Source organism: Suillus fuscotomentosus (genome assembly GCF_016647785.1).
Source record: "Suillus fuscotomentosus strain FC203 chromosome Unknown F5891scaffold_69, whole genome shotgun sequence".
NCBI lineage: Eukaryota > Fungi > Basidiomycota > Agaricomycetes > Boletales > Suillaceae > Suillus > Suillus fuscotomentosus.
The window spans coordinates 224,319-238,910 of NW_024539581.1; the positions used below are offsets into that span (position 1 = coordinate 224,319).

A 14,592-nucleotide genomic window follows, 5' to 3' on the forward strand; every position below is an offset into this window, starting at 1 on the left:
CATCGCGTCCTGGGCTTGCATTTTTGCGCAGAGGGCGATACCCTTGGAAATATAGCCTGACAAGGAATCCTGAATGCCGATGGACTATGCCACCATCAAAGTGAGTTAGCCTTAAGGGATCGTGATGGGAGAGTGTATATCACCTTGAGTGCATCATCAAGCGCATGGTCCCAGTCGGCTTTTCGCGCCCTAACAAATGAGCGATTGGCATAGGCGTGATGATCATTGCAGTCAGCGTCAATCCGTTGCGTTAGCAGCGCTTCAGCAGCGTGCAAGTCCCCAGTTATACATGCATTGCGGGTTGCTGTGTTCATAACGAGGATCTGTGTAAACCATGTTTACATTCCACGATAAAAGCCGATAGTAAAAACATACCTTGGAATCGACCAAAGAGTCTTCCAACATTGGCGAATGCCGATCCAATAACTTCCTATCTTTACCTTCACCATGGATATGCTTGCCATACGTGGAGTAAGTGTCAGAGTACACGCCATCAGAGTGCTTGAAAATGGCGATGGTTCGTCGATCCAGCAAGCGCTGGAGTCGGGGGTGGTCCGTGGACGCAGAGGCTCCGAAGCTATCTGTGGGGTCCCCAGTAATAGCGTTGATCACAGTATGGCCCTTCAAGGGATCACCGACTTGCTCCCACGTTGATGTATCCCACTCCTGTATGGTGGGATCTGGATTAGAGCCTGAGAGCAACCGTGTACCATCAGGTGTCCACGCAAGTGAATAATTCCAGGTTGGATTGGACACAGCGTCACTCTCTAACTGTGAGATGCATTCCCTCTTGCCTGTAGTCCATATTTGAACATCCCAGGATGTTGCGATGGCGAGATATTCTCCAGACGGGGAATGCCGAACACAATGAACACAATCACTACAATCGATTGCATTCCCTTGCATCTGCCATGTTTCTGTGCTCCAGAGCCCTGTCGTGGTGTCCCATGAACCACTCGCTAGTACTGGGCCGGTTGGAGAAAAGTCCAGCGACACGATTTGTTTGGAGTGGAATTTGAGAGGTTGAGTGAGAGATTCACCGGTATTGCCGTCCCACGCAATGAGCTCTCCGTTAGTATCACCGCTTGCTATCAACTGCCCATCTCCCGATACTGCCACTGCCCCCACCAAGGCACGATGCCCCTCCATTTTCTTCAACATAACACCAGTCTTCAAGTCCCACAAACAAAGCGTACGATCTCCCAAGCCAGTCACCATACGTCGTCTATCGGGGAAGACTGCAGCTACAGATACAGCACATTCGCGAGTATCGGGGACTGCGGTTGCAGATACGGCGCATTCACGAGCTTCGAAAGCTCCCACAGGTATGGTAATCAGAACGAACGGCTGTACTCCTTCTGCCATTCAGTCGGATATTGATGGTGTTGAGCACCGTTGAAGTAGGCTTGCTGTGAGCAAGTGGATGTCTTGCTCCACGTTACACACAATCATTCTCGTCCGTAGTAATTCCCGTGTCTTATCAGACGCTCAAGGGTGATCATTCCAAACACATCGGGGTGAACGATATTTAAAAGAGGTTTATATGTTGTACAAAATGTGAAGACAATATTTAATATTTAAACTGACATAAAGATGGGTGCACGACTTCAAATTTTGGTGGTGTTTTGTGTGTCATCCAAAATATCAAATATTCACAACCATATTCCCACAGACAATATGTCAACAAATATAATAAATATAATCAGATTTTCCATGTCTGCTTCAATTTAAAGTTTGATTCTTACATAAAACTTTGGAGAAAACTTGAAGTTTTGCCAAAGCTTGACATTTAAATCGAGTTTTAATGTCATGTCATCTGTAAAACTTCAAGTTTTCTCCAAAGTTTTACATGGAAATTGAACTTTAAGTTGAAGCAGACATGAAAAATCTGACTATATTTCTTATGTTTGTTGACATATTGTCTGTGGGAATATGGTTGTGAATATTTGATATTTTGGATTACACACAAAACACCACCAAAATTTGAAGTCGTGCACCCATCTTTATGTTAGTTTAAATATTAAATATTGTCTTCACATTTTGTACAACATATAAACCTCTTTTAAATATCGTTCACCCCGATGTGAAAATAGATCGAAGGAAGGCGTGCCGCGATGCCGGGTATCATTTCGTCACCGTTTGACATTCAACAAGGGTCTGCCAATTGCTGAAATTGTTCAGCAGGACCGAGTTCCTTACTCACCAATGACTCGGATACCCATGTTTGTGGTACCAGCCAGCCAACATGGGACTCCCCTCCGAGTTCGTGGTCGACGTATGGCTCGTACTAGTCATGGGGTATCTTTCCATCTTGGACATCATGATGCTTGTCAGTGTGAGTCTACGGCAGATTACACTTCATTCGCACTCGGATATGTCCCGCTGTATCCACGACCTTTCAGAGCAAGATGTGCTGGCTCCCCTTCCTAGACCAAGACGGTCCGTATAAATCATCTCGCACTGATAATATCATGCTACTACGAATCAGGTGCAATGATGGGTGCGCCGTATCGTCAGCATCCTAATTCCTTATACTTGTTGTCTGTTTTGAAAGTCGAACGGCGCCGTAAGGAAGGTCTACCAGTTCAGGGATAGGAAACCCTCGATTACGCACTAATTATCTATTACTACTATACTATTGCACCAATAATCTATAGTATATCTTACCAAAACATGGCTCCTTCATTCTATTTCACAGGGACGCAGGAGTCATCAATGCTTCCTGTATCTTCGCCTCCTCCTGCGTCCATGATGGACGGGCGATCCTGTATGCATCTCCAACCCGGGCATATGAGATGTCTCCCAAACACGCGACGGGTCTGAACTTTGCGAGGTCGATGACGCCTTTGTCTGTGAGCACATCTTTGCGGGCGTGGATGTACTTGACGTGCGCGAGGATGAGCGTGCCGGTGTGCTCGCCTGTGACTGGGTGAGTGATATCTATTGATTGGTAGAGCTGTTGGGAGGCGACGTTGTCAGCGAACGAGCGGGCTTGGCATGAAATGAAATTACCTCGCATTCCATGCTAAAAGCGCTTTCCTTGATGCGGGAGGCTTTTATTTGCACCTGAGCACGTCGTCAGCGCATGTATCGTATCATGAACGTGCACGCGTACGCATTTCTCCTTTGTCAGACCACTGAGAGTCCACTCGTCGAAGCCGGGAGGAGTGTTTATAGCAGTTGCATTTGCATTCTCGACGAATGCCTCGCTGATGATGTTCACGGTGAATCCTTGGCCGTTCTTCACGTTCGTGACCGTGTCTTTAAGGCGGCCCGCCGCAGGGTTGTTGTTGATTGCGAATGAGATGACAGGCGGGTAGTTCGTGACCTATTGCAAGAGGTTATTGAATCATTATGTAAAGAGACATCATCTTGTTTGTTGTATTGCTCACTGTGTTAAACCAACTGGTAGACGCAACCCATGTAAGCATATGAAACACGTTACAAACTGGAAGCGTGTCTTACCTGAACGGTGCCAGGTTCTCGATGCCATCCTCGCTGATTGTGGACACGCATGCGATGGGGCATGGTACGACACCTGAAAGCAAGAGCTTGTACAACTCACTGTCGATCGCGGTCACGATTGCGGCTGAACAGCAGGTCGAGGGTACGTACATCTTGTCCGTTTCTGACGTGTTATAAACTTTCCACCCTGCAGATTCGCCTGCAATCCAGTCTTTACCAGCAGGAGTGATGTCGACTCTCTGACCATACGTCCAGGATGGATTGGGGGATTGGGTGTAGATGGAGTAGGTGGTGGAATCGAATGCAGGGATGGACATGGTGGGGTAGCTGGATGAATAGAGCGAGTCTGACCCTGGATTTATAGTGACATGGTTTCAAATAACGAGGCCAGTCTTCACAAATAAGAGGCCGATAGCGTATGGGCTGACTACTTGGCTTACTACGCTGTTTGATAAGCACGCACGCGGTAATCTGACTACTTAGCTTACTACCGCCACTCGGTCACGCCAGTCCCCGACTCCCCAGGAAATGAATTATGGAATTTCACACATTCAATTGCTTCGTTGTCGTGGGGCACGGGGGCATGGCAGGGAGGACGATTAAGCGCGTGCCCCGGGGCACGCAGGCTTGGCACTGACTCCAGAGGGCGCGCTCGTCGTGGTCGGCGATGTGCGGAGGTCTATGGGGAGCGAGGAACCCGGCGTGAACGGAGATGAGCGCGTGGGGTAGCTGGATTAGACATCCGAGCAATATACTATCGAATTGGGTAAGCGTGAAACGTGTGCCGTCATCGTGAAAACAACTAAAATCGCACTGCCATGAGTCCACCAGGACACAATTTTTCATGGGGCACTGTCCTGCAGCGAAAAGAAGGGGCTCCTGCCAGAAACGGCGTGCCCCATGGGAGGCCAAAATTCCTGGACTCTCATAGAGCACGCACTTTCATCCGAAAATCGAAGGCAGGGACCAGTTTTTGGAGAAAACAAGTCAGGAACAAAATGATTGGTCTAAAACCTTGGTATTGTAACCATGAGAATGATAGAGGTACTCGAGCTTTGCAGCGTCTGAGTGCCTCGTGTCCTGGGCGTCTAATGATGCAGGTTGAGGCTGTGAAGAAGCACAAAAAGGCCAGGTATACGCACCTCTAAAACTTGGATCAAGACACCCACAAGCTCCCCGGCAAGTCGTGCTCAACAACATCCACCTCGAGCAGAATGACGGACTTAATAGAACAACTTGCCATTCGAATCACCACCCCCGATCAAACATTTGAACTTTGAAGGACATGAAAATAGTATCTGTGCAGCTGCGATGGACGCTGTATGGCGACGGCCTCGTACAACAGACGCTTCATCTGTGGGACTTAGAAGATGGTGTTGTATTGAAGATAATGGAGGTGCATCGCTCCGGTGTACGAGAAGTTAAGTATGATGGATGACATCGATGATTGGTGACGGTTCAGTTTCCGTGGGTATTTTTCAAAGTCCGTCTGTTTATTCATGACATATTTGCTAGATCTTTTTTGCATACCTATGTACGCTGTCACAGGCTGGCCAGTTGTTTCTATTTTCTCGGTGTGTGTATTGTGCATTCTATGGTGTCTCACTGTGTCAACCTCCCTCGTTTCAGTAGATGGCAGAGTCTTGCGTCCAGACAGTAATATTCAATTGATAACCCAAGCCTGATCTATGCACCAGAGAATACGCCGGATTACAACTACACTAGATTACAGCCTGCCACTGCATACGAATAATCGTGTATGCTCTATTGCAAACGAACTATGTACTTAGTTGCTTTCAGGACGCGGTTTCGCAATAGCCACGAATCTAAACAACCGGATGTGTTACTCAACGCGGTCCAAGCGCACATGTTGGCTCTAATGTAGACACACGATATCGTCCTCTGCATGTCAAATTTTGAAATCTTGTATCTGCGAGTGTCATTTCCAGGGTATATATGATATACGAGGCTATGATAATGTGATCGTCAGCGTGTTATAAAAACCATTCAGCTACAATATGTCTAGGGTCCTGATGTTCATGATGTCAATCGAAGCCGGGTTTTTCACCTGCGCAATGATATATTGGTCCGACGCGACCCTCTTGTATTCTCCAACGTGTTGCTGCGCTACCAAAAGTGCGCGGAAAGCCTGCCCAAGGTGAACTATCAAACGCAATGATCGTGAGTGAACATCCGAGTCAACTGACAACTCCTCTTCTCCATGTGAGTTGATGGACGACTCGTCAGCGCCGTCCAATTCAGACTGGGACTCGGACCAATCCCCTACGCTCTCCCCTTCGTCTGCAAAGGTGAGCTGCTCTGAAAAATCAGGCAGCCCGAGGAGACGACGGTCCCATGGACGGACAAGAAAGAACGTCTGCTGAGTGGGCCTTGCGCGCGAGAATTGAATTAGGGTCTCGTCTGTGATGATCAGCAAGTCTTGAAGCCCATCTGCTTTCACTCCATACGTGGAATGAGCAGTGGGACCCCGCCTTCGTTTGACTTCCGTGACACGGAATGCGATGCAAGGCAGACGGAGTCTGCAGTTGGCGAAGAGGGGAGCATTCATGTTCTCGAGCATGTTATACAACTTCGAAGCTGAATCCACAGGCACAATGTTTCGCAACGAAGAGACCGCTGTCTGAATCTCATCTTCAGACAATGATGGTAGGGAGCATGGCGGGGCCGCATATGAGATGATGTCGGCCGGAAGGCAACTATTGAACTCGGACGATTGTCCGACCCAGTCCAGCGAAGTGATGTCGCCCGATCTAGCCACGATCTCTTGCAGGAGCCTCCCGAGCGCATTTTGCTTCTTCTCGCCATAGATTACAGGCAGGTGGACGCCGAAGATACCAAACAACGAGTACGCAATGTCTTCCTGCATTGTGGTGACACGTTTTGATGCCCATCGCAGTTTCTCTCGAGCGTCTCTCATCCCTGGACGGAAGGAGATCAGGGCCTGTGCATCTATTCCCGTCGCACCCTCCAACTCCTTCATGATTGCTGGGGACTCTTTGTGGTTGGGAGAGCGATCGTCCTGATATAATGACCAGTCCTTCTGATAAAATATAACGACTTTCGGAGCGACAAGTTCTTGAAAGGTCCATCCTCGCTCGTTCCAAACACTACTCGCCAGTGTGCCGGACTGGGATGAAGTAAGGACATCGGATAGGTAGACTATGGTGAGCGCTGAGTGGCTGTACCAGACGAACATGGAATTGACCGATTCTTGAAGCTCGACGTTGTTGCTTTTATCGATGCAGCATGTGTCCATCCACGCCCAGAAATATCCCGCATCACGAGCGATTTTGCAGAACGACTGCAGTTTCGCGGTGCCATTAAGTCCATCCAGCTCGTACACCACTTTGTCCTGGATGTGGTGCAGCAGCGCCTCCGTCTCTTCCCACCTATGCGATAGCAAAACGCTCCGGAAGTGCATCGCCACCACCTCCTTGATGCATTCCATCTGGAGATCCGAACGCTTCGTGATGGATGACAAAAGCTCCTTGTATTCTGGACTTGTTTTGAAGGAGTTCAGTTGTGCTTCTCGGTCGCACAGAATCCCCGTAGAGGTGTTGAGCAGACGAAGGGGGGCATTGCTGAGTTCAATCCAAACCGCTCTTCGAATAGTATCTTCTGCTTCCGATGGACAGACGTACTGCTGATGCAGATCTGCAGAACAAAATAGGCATTTCGAGAGGAGGTAGCAATGTTCCATGGCTTACCTCGTATCTGAGCTTCGGGAGCATCGTCCAACTTGGACAACATGATTGTGAAGGCCTCGATGGCTTCATCGTGACGATGCGCGCCACGCAGCGCTAAGTGTGACAACTGGTGCCCAATATGAGACGAAGGATTGAGTTCAGTGACCTATGCATCGCCGAAGTCAACATGGGCTGAGAAAACGTGGATGCCATCGCACATTTCGCGCGTCGAGGAGCGCATCTTCCCACAGCATTTTACTTAACTTTGCCTCGCTGCGATTTGCAAAGACGACATCGGATGCATAATCCAGGTCGATCGCCATCAAGTATAGATCAATAGCCTTGTCGTAATCGCTTGCAGCGAAGGCAGTATTTCCGTTGGCAGCGCAGAGTGCGCTACATTGCTGTTTGAAATCTGAGAAGAATACAGGTGAGGATTGTCGCCTGCACGACATTACGGGTTCTAGACTCGCCGTTGGACCAATCAAGGCAGTCGGCTTTGATCATTTCGTCACTTGAAGTCATTATGTGTTGGTATGATTTCACGGCGTCTTGAAGTTTACCCGCCCGAAGGAGTGCATCACAGAGTCTATGGTGTGCTGTTTGCCACAACGACTTCAGGTCCCAGCCAAAGAGCTGAACAAAAGATTCAGTTATGAAAAGCGTCATATAGGCATCATCTTGACGTACCACCACCAAATCTTCATATACTTCATGAATGTCCGATTTCGATGATGAATTGCGAGAGTCGAGAGCGGCAGTGATATAGTCGGTGGCTTCGTCGTAGCGTGCGCCATCCAAGGCTTTGATCCCGAGTTGAACGTGTAGATATGCCTAATGTGCGAGTTGTAAAGATGAGGGTTGATGCATATGACCAAGCATGGATGACACTTACTTGCACGATATCATGTACGAGAGCATCGGTATTCGGACAACCGGTAGCGAGCTCTGTGAGGAGCAGGTTTGCCTCGTCATGTTGATCTGCATTGAAGAGCGCGATGGCCTGAAATACGTGATGAAGGGAAGAGTATGCGAGGCAAATGTACCATACCTTGATCAATAGCAGAAAATGAGTAATTTCCGAATCCTGGTCCGTGTACATGGATGCAACATCAAATGCTGCCCTCGCGTCCAGCACGAGGCCTTTTCCACAGAGGGCAATGCCCTTGGAGATATACCCCGTCAATGAGGGCTGAATGCTGATGGACTATGTCACCGTCGAGTTAGCCCTGTATAAGGCGGCGATGATTCTCACCTTGATCGCGTCCAGAAGGGCACGGTCCCAGTCGTATTTTCGTGCCATGACGAATGACCGATGGGCGTAGGAAGTATGGTTGTTCTGACTGGTGTTGATGTCTTGAGTGAGTAGTTTTTCGGCGGTAGATAAGTCTCCATTTAGACATGCAATACGGGAGGTCGTGATGGCTAGGACCTGCACGAAACATGCTCTAATTGTGGCATATATGAGTCAAGAACGGAAACATGCCTTTGAGCGATGGACGTAGGGAGGACGGTTGTTCGCATCGGCATTGATATCTTGCACGAGTAGTTCTTCGTCAGTAGATAAGTCACCATCTATGCATGCATCGCGGACTGTTGTGGTGGCCATAGTCTGCAAGAAGCATGCTCGATTTTTGGTATATGAGTCAGAGACGGAAACATGCCTTTGGATGTATACCCTGAGGTACTGTCCACTCTGAGATCATCCTATGGTAACCTCCACTGAAGATGTGATTGCCGTCCACAGAGAAAGTGACGCAATTCGTGGCGAACGAGCGCTTGAAGACAGCAATGGTTTGTCGGTCGGAGAGCTGCCAGAGACGGGTGTGGCTGTCACTAGATGTAGATGCAACGAGTGTGCCAGCAGGATGAACGGCAATGGAATTGATTTCATTGGTGTGGCCCGTCCAGGGATCACCGACCTGCTTCCAGGTTGTCGTATCCCATTCGCGTACAGTAGGATCTTCACTATTGCCACCTGTGAGAAGGCGTGTGCCATCGGGCGTCCACGCGAGTGACGAGTTGAATGATTTGTGACCCTTGAATGATGTGACGAGCTTCCTTGTGCCTGAATTGTAAATTTGAATATCCTCATTTGTTGTGATGACAAGAAGTTCTCCTGACGGTGAATGCCGTACACAGTTGACAAATTGACACTCGATTGGATTTCCTTGCAGCTGCCAGGTTTTGGTATTCCACAGTTTCGTCATTTCATCGAACAATGAACCAGTGGCCAGCACTGTTCCATCGGGAGAAAAATCCAGCGAGGAGGTATAATTGGAGTGTGCTTTTATTTTGGTGAGTAATTCGCCAGTTTCTCCGTGCCAGACGATGACCTCTCCACCATAATGAGCATTATCACTGCTTGCTATCAATTGCCCATCTCGTGATACCGCCAATCTCCACACCGGATTGCGATGCCCTTCCATCTTCTTCAACGAAACAGCTGTCTTGAGGTCCCACAGACGAAGCGTCTTGTCGTCCGAGCCCGTAACCATCCGACGTTTATCTGCGACTGCATTTATGCATTTTTCATGGCCTTTGAACCATCGCAGGGAAGTGGTGATTGTAATGAGCTCCGACATTTTACTCGATATTGATGGTATGGAATACGGACGAGGCTAAACTTTGGAGGGATTATGTCTTTCTCTAAGCTGCAGAGGGTGTATGGTGCGTTTTATGGTGCTTCATAGCTTGTCTCATTTCAATAGACGCCTAGGACATCTAGTAAGGCTGTTTGTGCCCACGCCTCCATCAACGTAATGCACCCACCCTGTTGTCATACCCGCTGTCCTCGACAGTACTATGCACATCTGCGGTGCATACATGCGTCCGACTCTTGTCTTCGCAGCTTTCAGAATGTATCCCATCACATCAAGTCCAGCAGTCCGTGCTTTCCAGCGCTCGAATCTGACTGTCTATCCTGCATGGATACGGTTGTTTTTCGTATCTAGCAGCTACTCCAGCTTATCACCGCGTTACTCCTTCGAACGCATGTATATAGCTTACTGCAATATGACTTCTCCATCCAACAGACTCCCAGATCATTGTGTGCATAAGATGCAACCAAATTTCGTGGTACAGCCTCGGAATCTCGTCACCATCACCACACTGCTAATGGCCGCATCTCACTGCTCGGATGCCCCTCCACAAAACACCTGTCTTCAAGTCCCACAAACAACTCAAGCGTCTTGTCATACGAGCTTGTCATCATACGTTGGCTATCGGGAAAATCTGCGACTGCGGTTGCGCCGCTCTCATGATCTTCAACAACGTGCGGTGCTGGAAACGAGCTTCGATATCTTGCTGGATGCTGAAGATGTAGAGCACGGTCAAGGTAGACTTTGGAGGGATTGTGGCTGTCTTTCTTTGAGCTGCAGAGGTGCGTATATCGTGCGTTTCTATATTGCTTCACCCCATTGACTTGCCTTGTGTTTCCTTAGACACCCTAGTAAGACATGGACCCCATTCATCTCTTCAGGTGAATATGTCTCCCTTACCGCTCTTTCTCGCCTCATTAATCTTGCAACTAGTCTCAAGGACGATGTCATCCTCATATCACAACCTGCTGAAGCTCAAACTTCTTCGCCGTCGCCTGTGTTGTCTCATGTATTCAATACCTTCTTCGCCGCAGCTTGCTACTCCATCTCACCAGCACAGGCCAATGATGCATGGACACTCCTACGACATGTTATCTGGCATGGTGCCATTGATATGGATGTCAGCTCAATATGGGAACATGATGCGCAGCGCAGGGGATCCGGTATGTTCACTCGCTATCATAGAAACTGGTGATCACGTTCAATCCATTCGCGCGAATCACGATGTTAGATCGCCGCTCCAAGGTCATCATAAGGTAGATAAGGGGTATATGAATGTACATATAAATATGTATAAGTAATTTGAAACGTCCGAAATGTTCAAGGAAAGGACATCTGAAAATTCCTTTATTCTTTAAAGTTACACCACCTCTACTGTCTTGACGCAGTCTATGATGTCGCGAATAGACTCGGAAGTCGTTTCTTGGATTTCTGCAATAATATCATGTTCTGATATGATTCTCGTGTATTGTTCGCCGTATTGCTGCGCTAGCAAGAATGCCCTGAAAGGCCGTTTGAGGCGAGCAATCAATCGTAACGTTCGTCCAGAATCAAGCGACTCGTGCTCTTCAAAGAACCCGCCATGCGAATCTGACGGGGATGGAGAAGGGGATAAATCGTCCATGCTTTCGGCATCGTCCGAAAAGTCAGGTAGTTCGAGGAGACGACGGTCCCAGGGACGGACGAGTAAGAATTTCTGTGCAGCGGGTCTTGCTTGCAAGAACGGCAGCCTTTTGCTTGTGGTGATGGTGGGCAGGTCACGAAGCCCATTTGCCTTCACGTCATACGTGAAATATATCTCTCCATCTTCAAGTTGATGGCGCCTCCCCTTGATTTGAGTGACACGGAACACGATACAAGGCAGATGTAACCTCTGGTTTGAGAAACCGGGGTGGTTTGTGCCGTTAAGCTTGTCATGCAATTCTAAAGCCACCGTTCCGTCCACAGCGACTTGCAGCGACACAATAGATGCCTGAATCTCATCTTCAGACGGGCATGGCAACACGACTGTCGATCCGTACGACGTGATATCGGCTGGCAGACAGCTATTGAATTCGGATGATTTGCCAACCCAGTCCAGGACGCTGATGTCACGCGACTGGGCAACAATCTTCTCCAAGAGCCGACCGAGCGCCTTCTGTTTGGTCTCGCCATAGATTACGGGTAAGTGAACGCCGAAGATACCAAATAATGAGTATGCAACGTCTTCTGGCTTCTCTGTGAAGCGCTTCGATGCCCATACGAGTTTCTCGCGGGGATCCCTCATTCCAGGACGGAAGGTGACGTGAAACCGTGAATCAATTCCCGTAACATTCTCCAACTCTTGCATGATAAACTCTTTGTGGTTGTTAGAGTGATCATCAAGATACGGGGTCCAATTATTTCGGTAGAAGAGAATTATGTTGGGAGCCAGGAATTCTTGGAGTGTCCATCCTCGGGTGATCCAGACACTGCGGAGGAGTGCGCCAAATCCCGACGAAGGCGAGACGTCAGATAGGTAGACGATTGTGAGGGCTGAGTGATGGTACCAGCGAAACATGGAGGTGATGGATTCTGGGAGCTCCACGGTGTCTTCCTTGTTTATGCAGCATGTATCGCTCCACGCCCAGCGGCAGCCAGCATCACGAGCAGTTTCGCAGAACCGCTGCAACTTCTTGACACTGCCGACCGACTCCAACTCGTACACGCTGTTGCCCCGGATGTCACACAGTAGCGGCTCCGTCCCTTCCCACCTATGTGACAACATGACATAATCAAAGTACTTCTTCACCACCTCTTCGATGCGCTCCATTCGAAGGTCCGCGCGCTTCGTTATTGATGATAGGAGTTCCTTGTACTCCGTGCTCCTCTCGAAGGCCTCTATTTGTGCCTTTCGTTCGCATAAGCGACCGGTGGAAGTGTCAAGTACACGAATCGGGGTGTGTTCCATGCGAGCACGAATGACCTTTTGAATATTCGATTCTACGTCAGATCGAGAGACATACTGCTGACGCAGCTCTGAAGAAAGGGTCAAGCATCTTGAGTATGAGGATGTGTTGTTCAAAGCTTACCTTGTTGTCGCGCGTCGGGAGGATTGTCCAACTCGGTGAGTGTGACTTGGAAGGCTTCGATAGCTTCATCATAGTGTTGTGCGGCATGAAGCACTGCATGCTTCACTCGGTATCCATTAGAGGGACTCAGTTTAATGACCTATCACCAAGATGAGCGTTGACTACGAAATGATAGATGCCATCGTACCTCTTGTGCATCGAGAAGTGCATCCTCCCATAGCCTTTGTTTCAACTTTACCTTACTGCGGTTTGTGAAGATGGCATCGCTGGCTAAATCCAGGTCGATTGCCGCCGAGTATAGCTCAATAGCCTCGTCATAATTGTTCGCCTCGAAGGCGGCATCTCCACTTGCAACGATGTCAGTAAATCCTTTGGCAGCATAACGCTCTCTGCAGGCTTGCTTGAATGCTGAGTGAAAATGCAGGTGAGATATGGGCCCGATGACATTCATTGATGAAGACTTGCCAGTGGACCAAGCAAGGCAGCTAGCCTTTGTAGCTTCATCACTCATATCCATCATATATCGGTACGATTCGAGGGCTTCTCTAATTCCACCTGCCTGCAGGAGTGCATCGCACCGTCTCTGGTTTGCAATTTGCCACACTGACTTGAGGTCCCATCCGAAGAGCTGGATAGATCACGGAATTAGGCAATGACAGGATTTCCACTTGCATCATATTTACGCACCACAGTAAGGTCCTCATATTCAGAACAAATGGTAGACCAAATGGCGGATTCAGATGAGCCAGCGACGGTGTTGACAGCGAAGTCTCTCGCATCTCCGTTACGACCCGCGCCACTCAAGTTATCTAGATAAACCTTATGTAAAGTTTTGATAAATATCATTCGAGAACTGGATTGAGTCGGCAATACTTACTTCCACGATACTGCAAGCAAGACTATCAGCATTAGGAGAAGCGTCTGGAGGCTGTTGAATGCGGGGTATTACTTCGCGATGCTGCTTTGCGTTGAATAGTGCAATGGCCTGAAAACCATGATGAATCAGGAATATGGGAGAAAAATTTGACCTGCCTTTATTAAAAGAAGGATGGTCTTCGAATGTCCATCCGTGAACATGGTCGCAAGGTTAAACCCTTCCGTTGCATCCTGGAACTCCTGTTTTCCGCAATATGCGATGCCGCTGGAGAGATACCCTGTCAAGGAGGGCATCACAACGGACTAAGTTACCATAGTTCAGCCTATGTTATAGCGGTGTCCAATAGCGTATCTCACCTTGAGTGCATCATCGAGGGCGCGGTCCCAGTCTGCTTTTCGCGCCCTAACAAATGAGCGATTGGCATACGCGTTGTGGTCGTTATTGTCAGCATCAATCTGTTGTGTTAGCAGTGCTTCAGCAGTATCTAAGTCCCCGTTTATGCATGCATCGCGGGTTGTCGAGTCCATGTCGAGGATCTGCGGAAAATATGGTTTTTGCATTGCCGAGAGTGAAGAATTAAAACATGCCTTGGAATCAAACGATGGCACTGCCCACTGAGAGATATTCTTGTCAAGACCTCCGCTGAGGATGTACTTGCCATCGGCGGAGAAGGTGACACAGCACACTGTATGAGAGTGCTTGAACGAGGCGATGATTCGTCGATCCGACAGCCGCCAGAGGCGGACATAGTGATCATAAGATGTGGAGGCGACAAGGGTGCCAGTAGGGTTCACGACCAGGGTATTGATGCCCTTACTAGGACTAGTATTATTGTAGGCATGGCCGACCTGTTCCCACGTTGATGTATCCCACTCCCGTATAGTGGGATCTAG

At 48.7% G+C, this 14,592-nt stretch overlaps 4 protein-coding genes across 4 annotated transcripts; 1 reads left to right on the forward strand and 3 right to left on the reverse strand.

Annotated features, from left to right (window-relative positions):
- Positions 1-2,692: 2,692 nt before the first annotated feature.
- On the reverse strand, positions 2,693-4,034 carry F5891DRAFT_1151755 (uncharacterized protein; the record flags this gene model as incomplete). The annotated part of the gene is made up of 6 exons (XM_041365157.1): positions 3,616-4,034; positions 3,466-3,564; positions 3,393-3,405; positions 3,116-3,328; positions 3,013-3,066; positions 2,693-2,956 (listed from the first exon to the last, which is right to left on the reverse strand). The coding sequence occupies exons 1-6, from the start codon at positions 3,780-3,782 to the stop codon at positions 2,693-2,695; spliced, it is 810 nt and encodes a 269-aa protein (XP_041220802.1). The 5' UTR covers positions 3,783-4,034.
- A 1,429-nt stretch (positions 4,035-5,463) lies between these two features.
- Positions 5,464-6,232, reverse strand: F5891DRAFT_1059684 (uncharacterized protein). Its single transcript, XM_041362842.1, has one exon. It carries the CDS (start codon positions 6,044-6,046, stop codon positions 5,477-5,479), a length of 570 nt encoding a protein of 189 aa, XP_041220803.1. The 5' UTR covers positions 6,047-6,232; the 3' UTR covers positions 5,464-5,476.
- Positions 6,233-10,289: 4,057 nt separating this feature from the next.
- On the forward strand, positions 10,290-11,032 carry F5891DRAFT_1194443 (uncharacterized protein; the record flags this gene model as incomplete). Its single annotated transcript, XM_041367930.1, has 3 exons — positions 10,290-10,558; positions 10,616-10,935; positions 11,004-11,032. 3 exons carry the CDS (start codon positions 10,290-10,292, stop codon positions 11,030-11,032), a joined length of 618 nt encoding a protein of 205 aa, XP_041220804.1.
- Positions 11,013-12,042, reverse strand: F5891DRAFT_1059739 (uncharacterized protein). The gene has a single exon (XM_041362843.1). The coding sequence runs from the start codon at positions 12,036-12,038 to the stop codon at positions 11,133-11,135; it is 906 nt and encodes a 301-aa protein (XP_041220805.1). The 5' UTR covers positions 12,039-12,042; the 3' UTR covers positions 11,013-11,132.
- Positions 12,043-14,592: the final 2,550 nt, after the last annotated feature.